This window comes from Genypterus blacodes, unplaced genomic scaffold (assembly GCF_046128005.1).
Source record: "Genypterus blacodes isolate CSIRO-AG114 ecotype Tasmania unplaced genomic scaffold, CSIRO-AGI_Gbla_v1 ptg000214l_1, whole genome shotgun sequence".
Taxonomy (NCBI): Eukaryota; Metazoa; Chordata; class Actinopteri; order Ophidiiformes; family Ophidiidae; genus Genypterus; species Genypterus blacodes.
Genome location: NW_027467013.1, coordinates 4,011,229 through 4,027,500, shown reverse-complemented (window position 1 = coordinate 4,027,500; position 16,272 = coordinate 4,011,229). Strand labels below are relative to the sequence as shown.

General features: G+C 51.3%; 2 protein-coding genes across 2 annotated transcripts in view; one reads left to right on the top strand and one right to left on the bottom strand.

Moving 5' to 3' along the window:
• The first annotated feature begins 4,462 nt into the window (after nt 1–4,462).
• nr0b1 (nuclear receptor subfamily 0, group B, member 1) lies at nt 4,463–6,344 on the top strand. The gene is made up of 2 exons (XM_076169961.1): nt 4,463–5,264; nt 5,908–6,344. Exons 1-2 carry the CDS (start codon nt 4,583–4,585, stop codon nt 6,147–6,149), a joined length of 924 nt encoding a protein of 307 aa, XP_076026076.1. The 5' UTR covers nt 4,463–4,582; the 3' UTR covers nt 6,150–6,344.
• Nucleotides 6,345–10,277: 3,933 nt separating this feature from the next.
• The window catches only part of il1rapl1a (interleukin 1 receptor accessory protein-like 1a), a 101,222-nt gene continuing 95,227 nt past the window's right edge, over nt 10,278–16,272 (bottom strand). The window contains exons 8-12 of the mRNA XM_076169815.1: nt 14,331–14,476; nt 12,833–12,979; nt 12,067–12,237; nt 11,501–11,545; nt 10,278–10,999 (exon numbers count right to left, since the gene is read on the bottom strand). Of these exons, the coding sequence (XP_076025930.1) occupies nt 10,278–10,999; nt 11,501–11,545; nt 12,067–12,237; nt 12,833–12,979; nt 14,331–14,476 (1,231 nt within the window). The remainder of the gene's footprint in view (nt 11,000–11,500; nt 11,546–12,066; nt 12,238–12,832; nt 12,980–14,330; nt 14,477–16,272) is intronic.

Below are 16,272 nucleotides of genomic sequence, written 5' to 3'. Positions count from 1 at the left end.
TTGACCTTGGCAGCCTCTTCCTCCTCTCTGCATGTCACCCCCCCCCCCCCCAGGTCCCACTCAACCTTGGCTAATTAGCTCACATCCCTGTAGCATATGTTCAACACACAGTTTATGCACAACAAGGACGATACGACTACAACACAGCCCCCTTCCCCCCTTTCCCCCCCCTGCACCTTACGGGCCTCAGGGTCGTTCGCTCATACGTCGGCCTTTTGCGTTGGAAATTCAATGACATTTTCAGACATTTTCTCTTCAACGCCTCCTCAAAGTCCTGCTCTGCTCTGATTGGCCGGCTGCATCACTCTCCTGGTGCTTTGGGAGTGTGTGAGTGTGTGTGTGTGTGTCCAGGGGGGGCAAACATGTCACACAGAACTGAAGTGTTCATGTCGTCGTCACTTGTACCATGAAACCACAGCGAAGCATGAAAGCAAACCACCAAACCACGATGTCATCTGTGTATTGTTTACAGCGGGATGAAGTGAAGCGAGCATCAGCTGACACTGACACGACATCACCTGGGGGGAGGAGGGACTCTGCCTCATTAATGAGTGTGTGTGCGTGTGTGTGTGTGTGTGTGTGTGAGACGCTCATGAAAAGCTTCGTCTCACCGCAGGAAGTGATTACAGACGGGCCGACGCGCAACAAAACATCCAACAAATCTAATTACTGATCGCCTTTTTATTAATTAAAAGGCAATTACCTGTGCCTGAATGCGAGTCCTCGTCAGCACAGGGAAGTCAAATATAGAATATTGTTAAGATTGTGTTGCAGAGCGTCGTCATGGTTCCATACACGGGAAATTTAACGCTGAGTAAAGAAAATATAAACACAAACAAGAACGATATCATTTCCCTCCCTGATTGTAAATGTTTCCATGACGCTGAGGCTGCCGGTTCAAACCCTCTGAACCGATCTAAAGGCTGTGGGGGAAGTGGAGCTCAGAGGCCCAGGATGTCCACCAGCAGGAGGCGCTGAGGAGCCGGGCTTACAGAGAGACGACCTTGAGTTTACACAAGACAAGAGAGATGAATAGATATAAAGGAACACATCGGTCAGTAATGTTCAACACTGACAGAGCATGTGTGTGTTTGTGTGTGTGTTTGTGTGTGTGTGTGTGTGTGTGTGGTGGTCAGACATTAAGAGGCATGCAAAGCTGCGGACACTGGGATTAGTACACATTACCAGCACTAGGGGGTCACACTATGCAAATACAACACACATGCACACACACGCAGACACACACACACGCACACCTGTGTACAAACAAACCTAAAACTGGACACATTCTCATCTTTCCACCATGAAGCAGCTGTGCACGCACACACACACACACACAAACACACACATGCTCTGAAATACATATGTGGACAGGCATACATGCACACACACACACACACACACACACACATAGAGACACACACACACACACACACTTTCATTCTGCTGTAAGTTGGAGACATAAGTCCTTGGAAAGTGCAGTATTCAATTTGTAACTATTAAAGAGACAAGGACACAGCCCTTTATGTGAGCAGCCACAGAGAGAAAATGGAGGCAGTCACTATAGCAACCGCCATGAGAGCGCACAACAAAGCAACAAACAAAGCGCCGCAAAGTGTTTTCCGGGGAGAGACATTTAATGCAAAGCCTTGAATCACACAAAAGTTGTCCTCTTAAGTTTCTTGGAGTGTCTGTGGGTGTCTGCAGGCCCCAGGTCTTTGGTAAAAACCTTGTGTTTGCTCCAGACCGGCGCTTCAAGGCCTGAGAGGCTGAATGTGCCAGAGGCTCTGTGGGTCACGGCAACCTCACCATTTACTTTGCCTGATCAGCCTTCGGGAAATGCTTACCGCTGCAAAAGCACACAATGCAACAATGAGGCCGAGCTGAAAACAGTCTGAGCTCGCTGGACACCACGGGTGTTGATCAGACTGGGGTTAGTGTGCGTGTGTGTGTGTGTGTGTGTGTGTGTGTGTGTGTGTGTGTGTGTGTGTGTGTGCGCACCCCCCCCCTCCTACCCAGCCTGCCTGGTTGTTGTTTTGATCCACAATCAACCCAAAGTTCAGCCTATCACTCCTGAACGCAGATGTGATAGGAAGGTTTTCACCGTCACGCCAGATTGCGTAATGACAACCTAAAGCAGTCAAACTTCCTGTCGTCTGTCTCTCCTTCCTGTCCCTTTCATGGACGTCTCTCTCACATTTAAGTAGCTCCTTCCACAGTGACCTTGCTCTCCGGCAGACGAGGCGTCCCCCGCTGTCTGACTCGGACTGTCTGGGTGTCAAAGCAATTATTTAAGAGCCGCAGATCACAGACGCCACAAGTGTGTGTGTGTGTGTGTGTGTGTGAGAGAGAGTGTGTGGGTGCATATAAGTGTGGTTTCTCATATTCCTCTGCTAAAGTGTGTGTGTGTGTGTGTTGATGGAGCTCAGTACAGAGAGAGAGAGAGAGAGAGCGAGCGAGCGAGCGGTGTGTTCTCCTGTTAAAGGGTCTTACATCAAAGTAGCAGTGAAAGGCTTTGAGGTAAGCGTGACCCAGGTTGAGTCTGTGCAGTCACACACACACACACACACACACACACACACACACACACACACACACACAGAGGCCACGTATGTGTAAAGTGTTCTGGCTCACAGGCTTTGAGTTTTGGGCTCAGCACCAGCAGGCAGCGGTCCAGAGACAGAGCCTGCTTCATATCTCAGAAGACAGGGAGGAGGAGGAGGAGGAGGAGGAAGAGGAAGATGAGGAGGAGAAGCTTGACCTGTGGAGCTGACGCCTTTATTTTGGCTGTTACACTGTGATTCTCCCCAAAAATGCGAGATGTTGTTGAAAACGCAACAAAAACAAGTCTGCATTTCACCAAACTCTCTTCCTCCTCCTCCTCCTCCTCCTCTTCCTCCTCCAGACAGGATCATATGCTGTAACATTCTCCCTCCCTCAGAGAGATGCAGGTACTTACAGTCCATGCATTTGGATAAAGGAACAAAGAAAGAGCCGGAGCAAAGAGAGAGAGAGAGAGAGAGAGAGAGAGAGAGAAATCTCTTTCTAACTGTGCTTTTGCAAGAAGACATAATGTAATCTCTCCTTGAGACGGAGGGATTTTTATAACCTCAGCTGGCTGGGCCTTGAGCAGGAGAAGAGACGGAGCTGAGTGAAGGCTGTTTATCCCACAGCGTCCTTGGTATAAACATGTGAAAAATCTGTTTTCTCTCTCTGCCCAATCAATAGGTTCTGCCTCTGAACAATGATGTGGCGGCGCTGCTAAACTTTCTCATCCTGTCCTCCATTCAGGCCGCTATCCTTCAGCGAGGGAGGGAGGGAGGGAGGGAGAGAGAGAGAGAGGGAGGGAGGGAGGGAGGGAGGGTGTTATTCACAGGGCCAGGTATTCAATGACACCCTTTCCTTGCAAGCACGGCCCGGCCTTTATGTGAAACATCCTTGCACGGCGGTGGCGGCGGCGGCGGTGGCAATGGTGGTGGCAGTGGCGGTGTGAAGGCCTGTGTGCCGAGACCAAGGCTGAAGCACGGCCGCCATCTCTGACCACTTTGTTTTGGTATTAAATCAGCTCGCTTCGCTTCTGTTTTCATCCATTTTCATCCAACTTCCTCCTCCTCCTCCCTCTCTCTCATCCTCCTGGTAGCAGTCAACCCCTAACCTGTGATCCCTCTCAGGAGCGATTATGATAAAGCTCTAATTCCTCTGTCCTCTCTCTCTCTCTGACCTCCACTCCTCCTTTCCCAGCTCCTCCCGCTCCTCCCGCCCCGCCGCTCCCCCATCCTCCTTCGGTGACAGAGGCAAGGAGAGCATTGAGTCATGACATCATAATTCACCGGCTCCTGTTTTCACGGTTAAATCAATATCAGCGTGTCCGAGTCAAGGTCTGAGGCCGGCCTTCGCAGCTCAGCTCTCCCTGCTCCTTTCTTGTAGAAAAATCATATAAATTGTCCCTAAAATAATTAAGCCTTCAGATGGGCTCCAGCCTGATAAACAGCACCGCCTCAGAGTCAAGGTAAGACTCAGACCACAGCTGAGCCTGATCCAGCTCAGCCTGATCCAGCAACACGCAGCTACACTGTGATTAATGAGGATTATACTTCAGCACGGATGTTGAGGTGGTGATGTCACACAGAGGAGCAGAGGCCTGTCAGTCACTGATTGTGTTTAAATGTAAACATAACGGCTCGGTATGATGACAAACAGAGCACAGAGACTTTTCCTTGAGTGTGTTTCTTGTTGAAATGCCTGCATGGTGGTGTGTCGGGAATGTAAGTGAGCAGTGGAGGGTGTGTGTGCTTGTGTGTGTGTGTGTGTGAGAGAGAGGGAGAGAGAGGCTGAGGAAAGATATAAGGCTGGAGGAGGAGACAGAGGAGGAACCTGAGTGAGGAGGCGGCGTGAGCACAAAGTCTGAACAAGTTCTCACAGCGCGCAGACACACAACCGGGAGCTTCCTGCCGCGGGGCTATCAGGGGCTGAACCAGCGCCGCCTCGGTCACTGACCTCCAGCGCTTCAAAGCGTCAGCGGGACGGGCTGAGCCTCAGCTGAGCCTCAGCCTCAGCCTCAGCCGGGCGGAGCGGAGCGGCCATGGCCACACACGAGGGCTGCCGCTGCCGGGGAGCCAGCAGCCGGAACAGCACCAGCATCCTGTACAGCATCTTAAAGAGCGACGGCTTCGCCACCGCCGAGGAGCAGCAGCAGCAGCAGACGCTGCACCACTTCTTACACAGGACCTCTTCCTCCTCCTCCTCTTCGTCCTCCTCGTCCTCCTCCGTCACCTCTGCCCCGGCCTCGCTGCAGGAGCTCCGGCAGCAGTCTTGCTCCTGCGGCTCGACGCGGCGCCGCGGTGTCCTCCGCGTCCCGCAGGTGACGTGCAAGGCCGCGTCGGCGGTGCTCGTCAAGACGCTGCGCTTCGTGAAGAACGTCCCGTGTTTCCGCGAGTTACCGGAGGCCGATCAGCTGATGCTGATCCGGAGCGGCTGGGCTCCGCTGCTCGTACTCGGACTCGCACAGGACCGAGTGGACTTTGAGACCACGGAGACGGTGGAGCCCAGCATGCTGCAGCGCATCCTCACCGGGTTACCGGACAGGCAGAGCGAGCCGCCCGCGGAGCAGAGCAGGGCGGCGGCGGCGGCAGCGGCGGCGGCAGCGGCGGGTGTGTCGGTGGTGGATATCGAGGCTATCAAAGCGTTTCTGAAGAAGTGCTGGAGTGTGGATATCAGTACGAAGGAGTACGCGTACCTGAAGGGAGCCGTGCTGTTCAACCCAGGTACCGTGCAGCTGAGCCCAGGGGTCAGAGAGGAGGAGGGTGAACTGTGACCTTTAGCCTATAGGGACGAGCTTATAGCGCTGTAATGTCAGGGTAATAGTACATGAAGGGAAATGATTAATTTGACTTCTTCAGGTTAGTCGATATTCAATCAATCACAATGAAGTCATTCATGTTTGAACTCACTAAACTAAATATGAATCATTCAATACAAATCTAAGCTAAATAAAGTGATGTCATCCTGATATAAAGGTTTAGTAAATATAAAGTAGAGGAGACTTCTTCATAGGAATGAGTTAAAGTTGACCTGTATTGATTATAGTTGTGGTCTCTGCGCCTCCAGACCCTGCAGCTGCATGCAGGTCAACTGGTTGTGAAATGCCTTAATTGATCAGTTATCACTTTTGAATGTTGACATCACTGATCTAATAACATAAAGAGGATCAGAGCAGAGAGTTGGTGATGTAATGGAGTAAAGCCCCACACAGGCACGTCTCAGTGTTAAAATGGAACTTTGGTTGTTGAGAAGTTTCCTGCATCTCAGAGCTCATTGTGTTTTCTTACCACTTCTCACCTTCCTGCCATTCAACTCTCCGCTCCTTCCTCCCTCCCTCTCCCGGTCTCCTCTCTCCTCTCCTTGTAGATCTGGAGGGTCTGCGTTGTCTCCACTACATCCAGTCTCTGCGTCGGGAGGCTCACCAGGCGCTGAACGAACACGTCCGGCTGCTCCACCGCGACGACACCACCCGCTTCGCCAAGCTGCTCATCGCTCTGTCCATGCTGCGGGCCATCAGCCCCTCCGTGGTCACCCAGCTCTTCTTCAAACCCGTCATAGGCACCGTCAACATGGAGGAGGTGCTCCTGGAGATGTTCTACGGGAAGTAGGTCGCCTCCAAAGCGGACTTTAGAGTGGAGGTGCAGCTGTGTGAGAAGGTGAGCACAGGTGGAGGAAACGGACTGGATTCATAACTACTGTGTGTGTGTGACAGTGTGTGCGTGTGTGTGTGAGTGAGTGAGAGAGTGAGACAGAGAGATGAAGATAGAGTGATGTTATCAGAGGAAAATCAACACAAGGAGCTGCTGGACTTAATAACTTATTGGTTTTTATATAAAATATTTTTCTATAATAAAAATGACTCCAAACTCTTTCTCTGCCCTCGCTGTGCTGTGTGGACTCTCACTGACACACACACACACAGACACAGACACACACACACAGACACAGACACAGACACACACACACACACACACACACACACACACACACACTTCAATCAGCCTTACAGAGTCACATATTAACCCAACAATCATCCTCTAAAGCTCTGCACCTTACACACACACAGCTGTTACATATTTATGGATCATATCAGGCTTCAGCTTGTTTACTGAGCTCCTAACAGGAAGAGTTCAGCTGAGGATGAGCAGCTGAAGCTTTGAAATAGGGCTGAAGTTCCCTAATAGACCACTAGAGTGCAACCATGTACCACATACAGTAGCTTTGCTGCGTGCGTGCGTCCGTCTCCCCTCTCCCTCCACCTACACACACACTTACACACTCACAGGTCCAAACCGTGTGGGTGTAAGCGCCTCAGGTAATGTTCTGCCCGTCCGTCCAACTGCGGTCATTACGGTGTGGATTCTCCCTGCGGCACACTGAAGCGCCCCTGGCAACGATCTGCAGGGAGGATGGATGATTGGGGGATTTACCTAATGGAGGTGTTAGGAGAGAGGAGAGGAGACACAGCTGGAGACGGGAGACTGGAGACTGGAGTCAACGCTCCCACCCGGGCAGGTAAGGTGAGAGAGTTCCATCAAGGCCAGTGTGGTATGAAAACACAGGAGAGGGCAGAGACTCAGCTGTAACATCACCATGAGTCCAGATGAGATGATGCCTCCTCCGTCTGTCCGTCTGTCCCCTGAGGCTGAGCTCCCCTGATGCACATCTCTCTCTCTCTACTTTACATTTAGACTTAACCGGCTCCTCTCCATTTCACATCATATCTAAAGAACAGAAAGGAAGTGAAAATGAGCCAGAGAGACACAAAAGTAAGTCAAACCATTTAGTGGAGAGAAAACATACTTCCCCCTCAGTCAGAGAGTCGCCGGACCATGAAATGACTTCTGTGGCTGCTGGCTGGACCCTGATAAGTGGGAGTGTTGGCATCAGCAGCTGTGCAGCAGCACGTGGAAGCTGACACAGGAAATGTGTGTGAGAAAGATTAAGGCTGAGCGGAGGGAACGGCTGAACTCAGAGCACAGAGGTCACAGGTCAGGCTGCTGTCTGCACATGAATCTGTCCTCCTGCATCACACAGGCTCAAGCTGATTAGGAAACTATCAGGTCGTCTCATCCAGCGCTGCTAGCAGAAGCAGAGAAAGGCGTTTCTGATGGTAAATCAAAGCGGCGACGACCTTGACTCTGCGTTAGGTTTTATCTGCGGTGTTGAGCAATCAAAACAGAAGCTCAATGAAAGGGAACACAGTGGCAGGGACGTCAAGCTGGATGCAAAGACTCTAATGCACCCCCTGGTGGTTTGACAAGGCATTACATGGAGAAAGAAAGACGCACACAAGCACGCACACACACGCACACACGCATACATGTCCCCATGAGAGCGGCACTATAAAGATATGCTTCTTCCCGTCTATCTCCTCTCCACATTCCCTCTCCCCTCTCACTGGGGCCTATTTTCTCTCCAATTAAGCCCTTAATTGCTCGGGGTAATAAAGAGTCTATTAATCCTGTGTCTGCTAATAAAACTCCAGCTGTCTGGCAGGAGGGTGCCAACAGGCAGCAGTCACCCTCGCTACTTGCGGGTGACAACATTGTTTGCGTGCCGAGCGTGCGAGCGGCGCCAACTGTCGGCGTCTTTATGGAAGGAAGTGCAGCCAAAGTACATTCCACCGCCTCTCGCTTCCTCTTTTATGGTACAGTCGATGCCGTTAGAGACGCCATGATGGGATCTCCCAGGAAGGGGGAGAGGAGAGAGGAGAGAGGGGAGAGGAGACATCTAGGCCTCCCGCCTCCCTGCTGGATTCCCCCTGAGGCCTCTGTAAGTCAGTGCCGTCTCATCGTTGGCCTTTGCGGAGCGTTCTGACAGCGAGTTGACTTGTTTGTTGAAGTTTGTTGCCGCTTCCCCGCCGCTCTCCGGGCACGAGAGAGGACAGCACTCATGTTGCTTTGTGTATAAAGCTCATTTGATAAAAAGGTTCCGTCCGGGCTTCTGAACCGACAAAGAGGCGAAGAAGAGGAGCTTTACTGTCTGTACCTGTCCATCATGTGTCAGGATGTCTGCAACTTTAGAGGAGCAGTTATGTGTTAGAGGCACGGGTGTGTTACGGAGCGTTTCAGGTGTGTGTGGAGGGGGGAGGTCAGGGGTCAGATTTAGAGATAAAGGGAAACAATCAAGAGAAGATCAGTGTTTTTAATGTGCAGTGAGAAAGTAAGGGCAACTGATAATGATTGTGTTCCTATAAAGATAGACATTTCTTTCCAAGTGAAAATCGTGTTTATATATTTATATAAATATCTATATTATATAGAGAATACATATCTATTTGCTATGCATACTCAAAAATCACACCTTCAAATATAATTAAAAAGTCTTTCAAAACACAAATGTATTCTTTTCTTCCCTTAAACATGAACTATCCATATGAGTCAAAGTAACCATGGGGACGGGGGAACAGAGCTTTAAAGAACCAAAACATTTAAAATGCATTTACCTTTGAGTCTAGAACAGCAGAGGACCTTTTTTTTTTTTTTTATCTTCTCGTGTGCGATTCAAAAGCCGCCGCCGCCGCCGTCGTCTCGGAAACAAACCAGGAACCACATTTGCAAAGTAGTGTACAAAAACACAGCAGAACACTTATTACACACACACACTCTCCTCTCTGTGGGGGCGTGAGATGCAAATCAGTGGGACTTCTCAAGCAAACTCCTTTTTTTTTCCTTATAAAAATAGAATTCTTTTTTTTAAAATAATCTACAGATTTCTTTTGAAGGTGAGGCATTTTCACTATCACTCTAAAACCGCAAGGCTTGGTTTCAATAGAAAAGACGAAGCTTTAGAGAGCTGGGCCGGTCCGGGTCCGGTCTGGGCCGGTCCCCCCTCCCCCCCCTCCTCCTGGTGGGTCAGGATATTGTTGCCAGCTCCCTTCTTTTTGCATATTCTATGATTTTTTTCTTCAAAAAGAGAGTATTCTGTCAAACTAGATACACCTTACACAGGTCAACCAAAACAAGTCTCAGCTCCGCCACGCTCCTGAAATGTCCAGGCGACCCCCAAAGGGTTAAAAATCCTCCTCTTAAACTACACAAGTCAAGATTTAAAAACAAGAAAAACACAACGGAAAAAAACTGAAAGGAACACGGCGCGGGTACGAGACGCACTGGTGTCCAAAACAAGCGCGCTGAAAGAAGAAAAGGAAGGAAACGGAAAAAAAGGGAAAATCTGCGACTCTGTGTAAGGAAGTCAAAGCAAAGAGGCGACAAACGTGATTCAGAATCAAAACGAACAAGGAAACCAAACAGGAAAACACAGATGCTACAAAGAAACTAGAAATATATGTACAAGAAGACCCTGTTTTCCTTTAGTATGTGTGTGTGTGTGAGCGCATGGGAGGATGCATGTGTGTGTGTGTGTGTGTGTGTGTGTGGGCTGTTTCATGCCAGTCCGTCAAGTTTTGCGATCGTGATGATGATGAGGTTGATGAAGGTGGATCTAATCTGTATTTGCACATAAAAAAACAGAGCGTCCCCTGTGATTGAAACGTCCGCCTGACAAAGGGACACAGCGTCCATCTGTCTGTCTGTCTGTCTGTCCGTCTGTCTGTCGCTCCCCTGCTGCCATGTCCACAGTGGTTCAACCCAAACAGATCCTCACGGTCGCCCCTCATCACGCCGCGGCCCCTCAGAGCTGCCGGGCTGAGCTCGGGCAGCGTAGGACCCTCAGCAACCTCCTCCTCCTCCTCCTCTTCCTCCTCCTCCTCCTCCTGGTCCGCTCGCCGCTGGTTACCAGATGACGCTGGAGATGCTGGTCTCTCTGGGCAGGAGCGGCAGCATGGCGTTGTTGGCGTGCGCCTCCTCCAGGCTGTGCTCGCGGCCCTTCCCGGCGGGCCTCTGGCTGTTGAGCAGCGTGAGCGGGATGTTGCAGTAGGTGTGCTGGTTGCCCAGAGAGGACAGCGGCGGCAGCGTCCCGCCCGGCGGTAAGTCAAACTCGTAGCTGCGGTAGTAGTGTTTCTGCCTCATGGTGGTGTGGTAGGTGTTGTGGAAGGAGGACCGCAGCTCCGGGTGGGCGGTGGCCATGGCGGTGGAGGTGGCCGCCGCCATGGAGATGGCCGAGACCGTCTGCAGCTCGCCGAAGGGGCCCTGCTCGCTGACGTCCAGCGCCGGCTCGTGGGTGAGCATGGGCTCCGTGCGGCGGAACGGCATCTCGTACTGCAGCTGCTTCCAGAACTTGGAGTGGAGCTTGTTGCTCTTGGGGCCGCGCCACTTGATGACGGTGAGCGTCTTGATGGTGTGCTTCAGCGTCTCCACCTCCTGGTAGTTCATGATGCCGCGCAGCTCGGCGCACTCGATCAGGATGACCTTGATCTCGCCGGTCACCAGCATGTTGCGTAGCCGCGTCTCCAGCTCGAAGATGCTCCAGCCCCGCCGCACCACGTAGTTGGGCGTCATGACGATGATGAGGCGTTTGCTCTGATCCACGCAGCGAGCCACGTCCTCGATGTAGGCTGAGGAGGACAGAGCACAACACACTCAGTCAGCCTACACCTGTGTGTTACTAATGTGGTATGATGCAGGCCGGGCTACGACACTCACAGATGATGGATGGACACACACACACATACACACACAGACACACACACAAAACAAGACAATGACAGTGGACTCACAGTAATTCTGCTGTGTTTGTGCTCTAACTGAGGCTTTACTACTCTAAATATAAAGGTATGGAGCGTGCACGTGTTTGGAGGTGAATGTGTGTGTGTGTGTGTATGTGTTGTGTGCGTACACACTCACACACACACACACACACACACACAGATGAAGCTTTAGCGCTGCTCAGTGACAGGCTGCAGATGGAGGATGATGGTTGGTACAGGCTATAGGATCACTCTGTCTGTGTCTGAGTGATGTCCCAGATGTTCCAGATGTTTCTGCTCACACTAACACTGTATCAGCGGCTCATATAATAAGAGAGGGGGGAGGGGGCGGGGGGGGGGGGCGAGTACCTCCAAGCAGCCGCGTGTCATCCTGGTAATGCTCATTGGTGAGACCTAAACATAAACATGTAACATTCAGACTCAGGTCACAGGAGGAACAGAGAACACACACATACACACGCACACGCACACACACGCACGCACACGAGCACGCACACAAGCACGCACACGCACACACACACAATATAGAGAAGCACTCAGAGAACAAACGACCCATCGACAATCACTTCATCTTTAACGTCTTCAACGCAATGTTTGATTAACATAAAGAGTAAATGGAGACACAACCTGTGCGACAGCGTGTGTGTGCGTGTATGAGTGTGTGTGGGCTACTTAGCATGTGCAAGGACAGATTCAGACAGATTCTGTGTGTTTATTAATGTGTGGATGCAAATTGGGGAGGAAGATGAATGTGCTCAGCGTCTTTTCTCTCCTGATGCCGTCTGCTGTGCTACATGTTTATGATTACACACACACACACAGACACACACACACACTCACACACACAGACACAGACACACACACTAACACACACACACACACACACACACACACACACACACAGAGGGTCTTACTTCCTGTGGGGATGAGGTCTCGATCAGGGATGAAGAGTTTGTAGCCGTAGTGTTTCTCCAGGACGCCCGGCAGGATCTCCAGGGCGAAGCGTTCCTCCTCCCTCGTCTCCTGACTCCACTGGTCAGGGTCCACTTTGGTGTAGGACAGATAGGCGTCGTAGTCCTTATTGTCTGCAGGGAGGGGAGACAAAGGGGAGGAGGAGGAGGGAGGAGGGAGGAGAGAGGGGACAACCTGATGAAGACTCCATGTGGACAAACAGACCTCCTGAAACAAGACCGGTCCAGCTCCGCCCCCTGACCCGCCCGCAAGAGTGATTTCCCAGAAGATGGCGAGGTGAACTAATAAAGCAGAAAATAGAGGATGTGTGTGTGTTTGTGTGTGTGTGTGTGTGTGTGTGTATGTGTGTCCCTCTGTCCTGCTCCATGACATATTGAGACTGATCTCTTTTTAAATGGGCAACAAATTGAAATTGTGTCTCCTCTCTTCCCCATGCAGCAATTGTGACAAAGTATACACACACACACACACACACCAACATCACGTATGCCTGGGTAAGAGAGAGAGGGAGAGAGAGAGAGAGAGAGAGAGAAAGAGAGAGAGAGAGAGAGAGAGAGAGAGAGAGGGAGAGAGAGAGAGAGTAGAGAGAGAGGGAGATGTCACAGAGATATGGATGGATGCTTTGACAGAACACATGCATATAGATACAGATGCACACACACTTACACACTCACACACACACACACAGGGTCTTCCTCTCCGTCTCACCTCCGTCCACGTCCTCGCTGCCAAAGTGGCGTCTGTAGAAAAGCATCAGCTCAATCTTGTAGCACTTGTAGATGGAGATGAGGAAGATGAGCAGCAGCAGGATGGCACCGAGACCGCCGGCCAGCTCCACCGTGTACATGAGCTCAGCTGAGGAGGAAGAGGAGGGGGGGAGAGAGGGAGGGAGAGGGGAGAGAGGGAGAGGATTTATAAAGGAATCTGCAGAGAAAGTGTGACTGTTTCTACACTGATGATGATTGTGACAGACGTCTGGGTCCTGAGGGGGACAGGTCGTCCTCTGGCTGCTTCACTCTAACTGAGACAGAATGAGACGAAGAAGCTGCATTAACATCAGGGGGACGAGACGCATCAATCATCAAAGGCAGAGGAGACAAACTCGTGATGAGTTTGGGGGGAAAAAAAAGGAGACGGCACAGAGGAGGGACACACACACACACACACACACACACACACACACACACACACACACACACACACACACACACACACACACAGAAAAGAGATGAAGAAGGAAAATTTGGTTCATTTCTCTGCCGTCTTCTCTTGACAATTTCAGACATGGAGCCTTTAGTTTACTGATGTCACACCTTTGCTCTCTCTCTCTCTCTCCCTCTGTCTCTCTCTCTCTCTCCCCCCTCCCACTCCCTCTCTCTCTTTGCCTATCTCCCCCTCCCTCTCCCTCCCTCTACCTCTCCCTCCCCCCCTCCCTCCCCCTCTCCCTCCCCCCCTCCCTCTCCCTCTCCCCCTCCCTCTCTCTCCCTCTCTCTCCCCCTCCTGCAGAGCCATGACTTATGTAGTGCATTACAGCGTTTACCTGGCTGGCTCAGCTAATACAGGTGCATCTTATATCTCTGTCAGGCCCGACGCCGCCGCAGCTGGAAGACCTCCACTCGGCTGCCATGGCAACCACACACACCCTCTACATCATCACAGGACGGTGTACACAGTGTAAGAGTGTGTACTGTACATCCCATATAGCTCAGATCCCTGTGAGGCCCAGGAGCAGAGAAACATTCAAGTCTAAAAACACCACTCCGGCTTATTTGTTCTTCTTATTCCAGCGATTTCCTCTCTGGGCAGCAGAGAGAAACACAGACGTCACCCTGCAGAGGCACCGCAGCAGATATGACAACAACAACAACAACAACAACAACGTAAAGCCCCCAGGTGATCATCGTCCATGTTTAGAACGATGACGAATTCTCTGAGTACAGCTTCTTCTGCTTATTTTCACTTTCTTACTTACTGCAGTTTCTCTCTCTCTCTCTCTCCCTCTCTCTCTCTCTGCCCACCCCCCTTCCCTCTTCTCCTCCTCCTCTGCTTATTGAGAGCTGTCGTATTAAATGATGCTGTAGCTTAAACAGTTGGCGGCGTTTCAGAGACTTCAGATGTAAATATGTGTCAAACTCTCCCAGCGTCCGGACGAGATAACGAGACACAACGACCTGTGTGAGACGACACAACAGTGCGGGGCTCTTACCCCGTCTGAACAGCTGGATGGTGGCCTGGCGCCGCCCGTACCCGTTCTCCACGTAGCAGGAGTAGTTCCCCAGGTCCTCCTCCTCCAGAGAGGCGATGGTCAGCGAGATGGCCACTTCCTGTTCCCCCAGGTGCTCCCTGACCAGCCTGCAGCGGGACAGAGGGAGAGGAAGACCACAGCTCAGCGCCACCTTAGGTTCACGTGTGTGTGTGTGTGTGTGTGTGTGTGTGTGTGTGTGGGAACTTCCCGATATGTTAATTTCTTCCACTAAACTCCAACATATGAGAAGAAGAAAATCAATAAGGCCTCTCCTCTACTTCTGAGAGAGTGTGTGTGTGTGTGTGTGTACGTGTGCGTGTGTGTGCGCGTGTGTGTGGGGAAATCAAATAATGGCGACGTGAAGAAAGTCTTTTTATAGCGGCTGCCATGGTAACGGAGAGAACGAGCGAAAGTAATATTCCATAAAGTAAATGAGTGTCCCCCCCCACTGGGCTGGTTGAGCCTGATGGAGGAGAGGATGGAGAGATAACGCTCGCTCACACACACACACACACACACACACACACACACACACACACACACTACTTAGCCCACTTTTACAGCAGCCCTCAGCACAAACGGCACTTTGGAGCAAACGAGGAGGAGATCGCCGCCCTCTGTTTGTTTTTGTGTAGGTGCATGTGCCAGCTTGAGAAAGAAGGTGTAGGAAGACGTGCCTGTGTGTGTGTGTCTGTGTGTGTGTCTGTGTGTGTGTGCGTGGAGATAATGACCGCTCTCCTTCCTCGCCAGTAAACTGCACAGAAGGACGGCTCGTTCAGGGAGATTTGTCATCAGTAATAGAGAGCCGGAACTCATGTCTCTGGAGGAGGAAGGGGGGTGAGGGGGAGAAGAGGAGGAGGAGGAGGAGCCCAAATGGATGTGGAGGTTCAGGTGAAGCACATTGAACGTTTGCAAAGAGTAACAACCTGTAAAAAGCCTGAATGTGGCGCCATGAAGTAAAATCTCAATCTGAGGCTGCAGGCACTTGTCCCTCCTGCACACACACACACACACACACACACACACACACACACACACACACACACACACCCACTTCATGATCAATCTTCAAACTTCTCCGCTCCCTCTTTCCTTCATCCAGCCTCTCGTCTCTCCGCTCCTCCACCTGTGAGTCGATGTGACATCGATCGCCCTCCTTCATTATGCTGCGCTGGATTTGTTTTGCTAATTTATTAATCTCTGCGCCGCGATGCAAACGTACAAACGTGCAGCCGTGCGTGCGGCGATAACAACAATGGCCCTCTGCAGACGACCCGCAAATGAGGATTTATGAGCTGGCGTTGCCATAGAAATGAACTCCTGCAAATCGATAAGGGCTCTGAGGTGGGTGAGGAGGCGCCTGCAGGAGAGTCTGAGGTGTGAGGGCGTGTGAGGAGAGAGAGAGAAAGAGAGAGAGGGAGGGAGAGAGAGAGAGAGGGAGGAAGAGAGAGAGGGAGAGAGGGAGGGAGAGACAGAGAGAGCGAGACAGAGAGGGAGGGAGAGAGAGTGAGAGGGAGGCAGAGAGAGTGAGAGGGAGGGGGAGAGAAAGAGAGAGAGAGACAGAGACAGAGAGGGGGAGAGAGAGGGGGAGAGAGTGGGAGAGGCAGAGAGAGAGCAAAAGGGAGAGAGACAGAGAGAGAGAGAGACAGATAGAGAGAGAGGGAGAGAGAGAGCGAGAGAGAGAGAGAGAGAGGGTGAGCACAGTTTTGTCCCTTTCTTTAACTTTCTCCTCTTGCTTAACTCCATCTGGCGTTGGTTGAAGCCCTCAGGCGGCCGCAGCAACAGTAAAGAATGGACGATCAAATACATTATTGATCCGCTGTGTGAAATATCAATGTGAATTATTGAAGAGATGACCCCCCCTCACATGTGGCGCTCCTGAGGATGGGAGACAGGGAGAGAG

Bases quoted from the DNA above. Each gene is read 5' to 3' on its own strand.
- nr0b1 (XM_076169961.1), top strand. From the start codon at position 4,583: ATGGCCACACACGAGGGCTGCCGCTGCCGGGGAGCCAGCAGCCGGAAC. The intron at 5,265-5,907 runs GTACCGTGCAGC...CTCTCCTTGTAG, and splicing joins AGCCGTGCTGTTCAACCCAG to ATCTGGAGGGTCTGCGTTGT.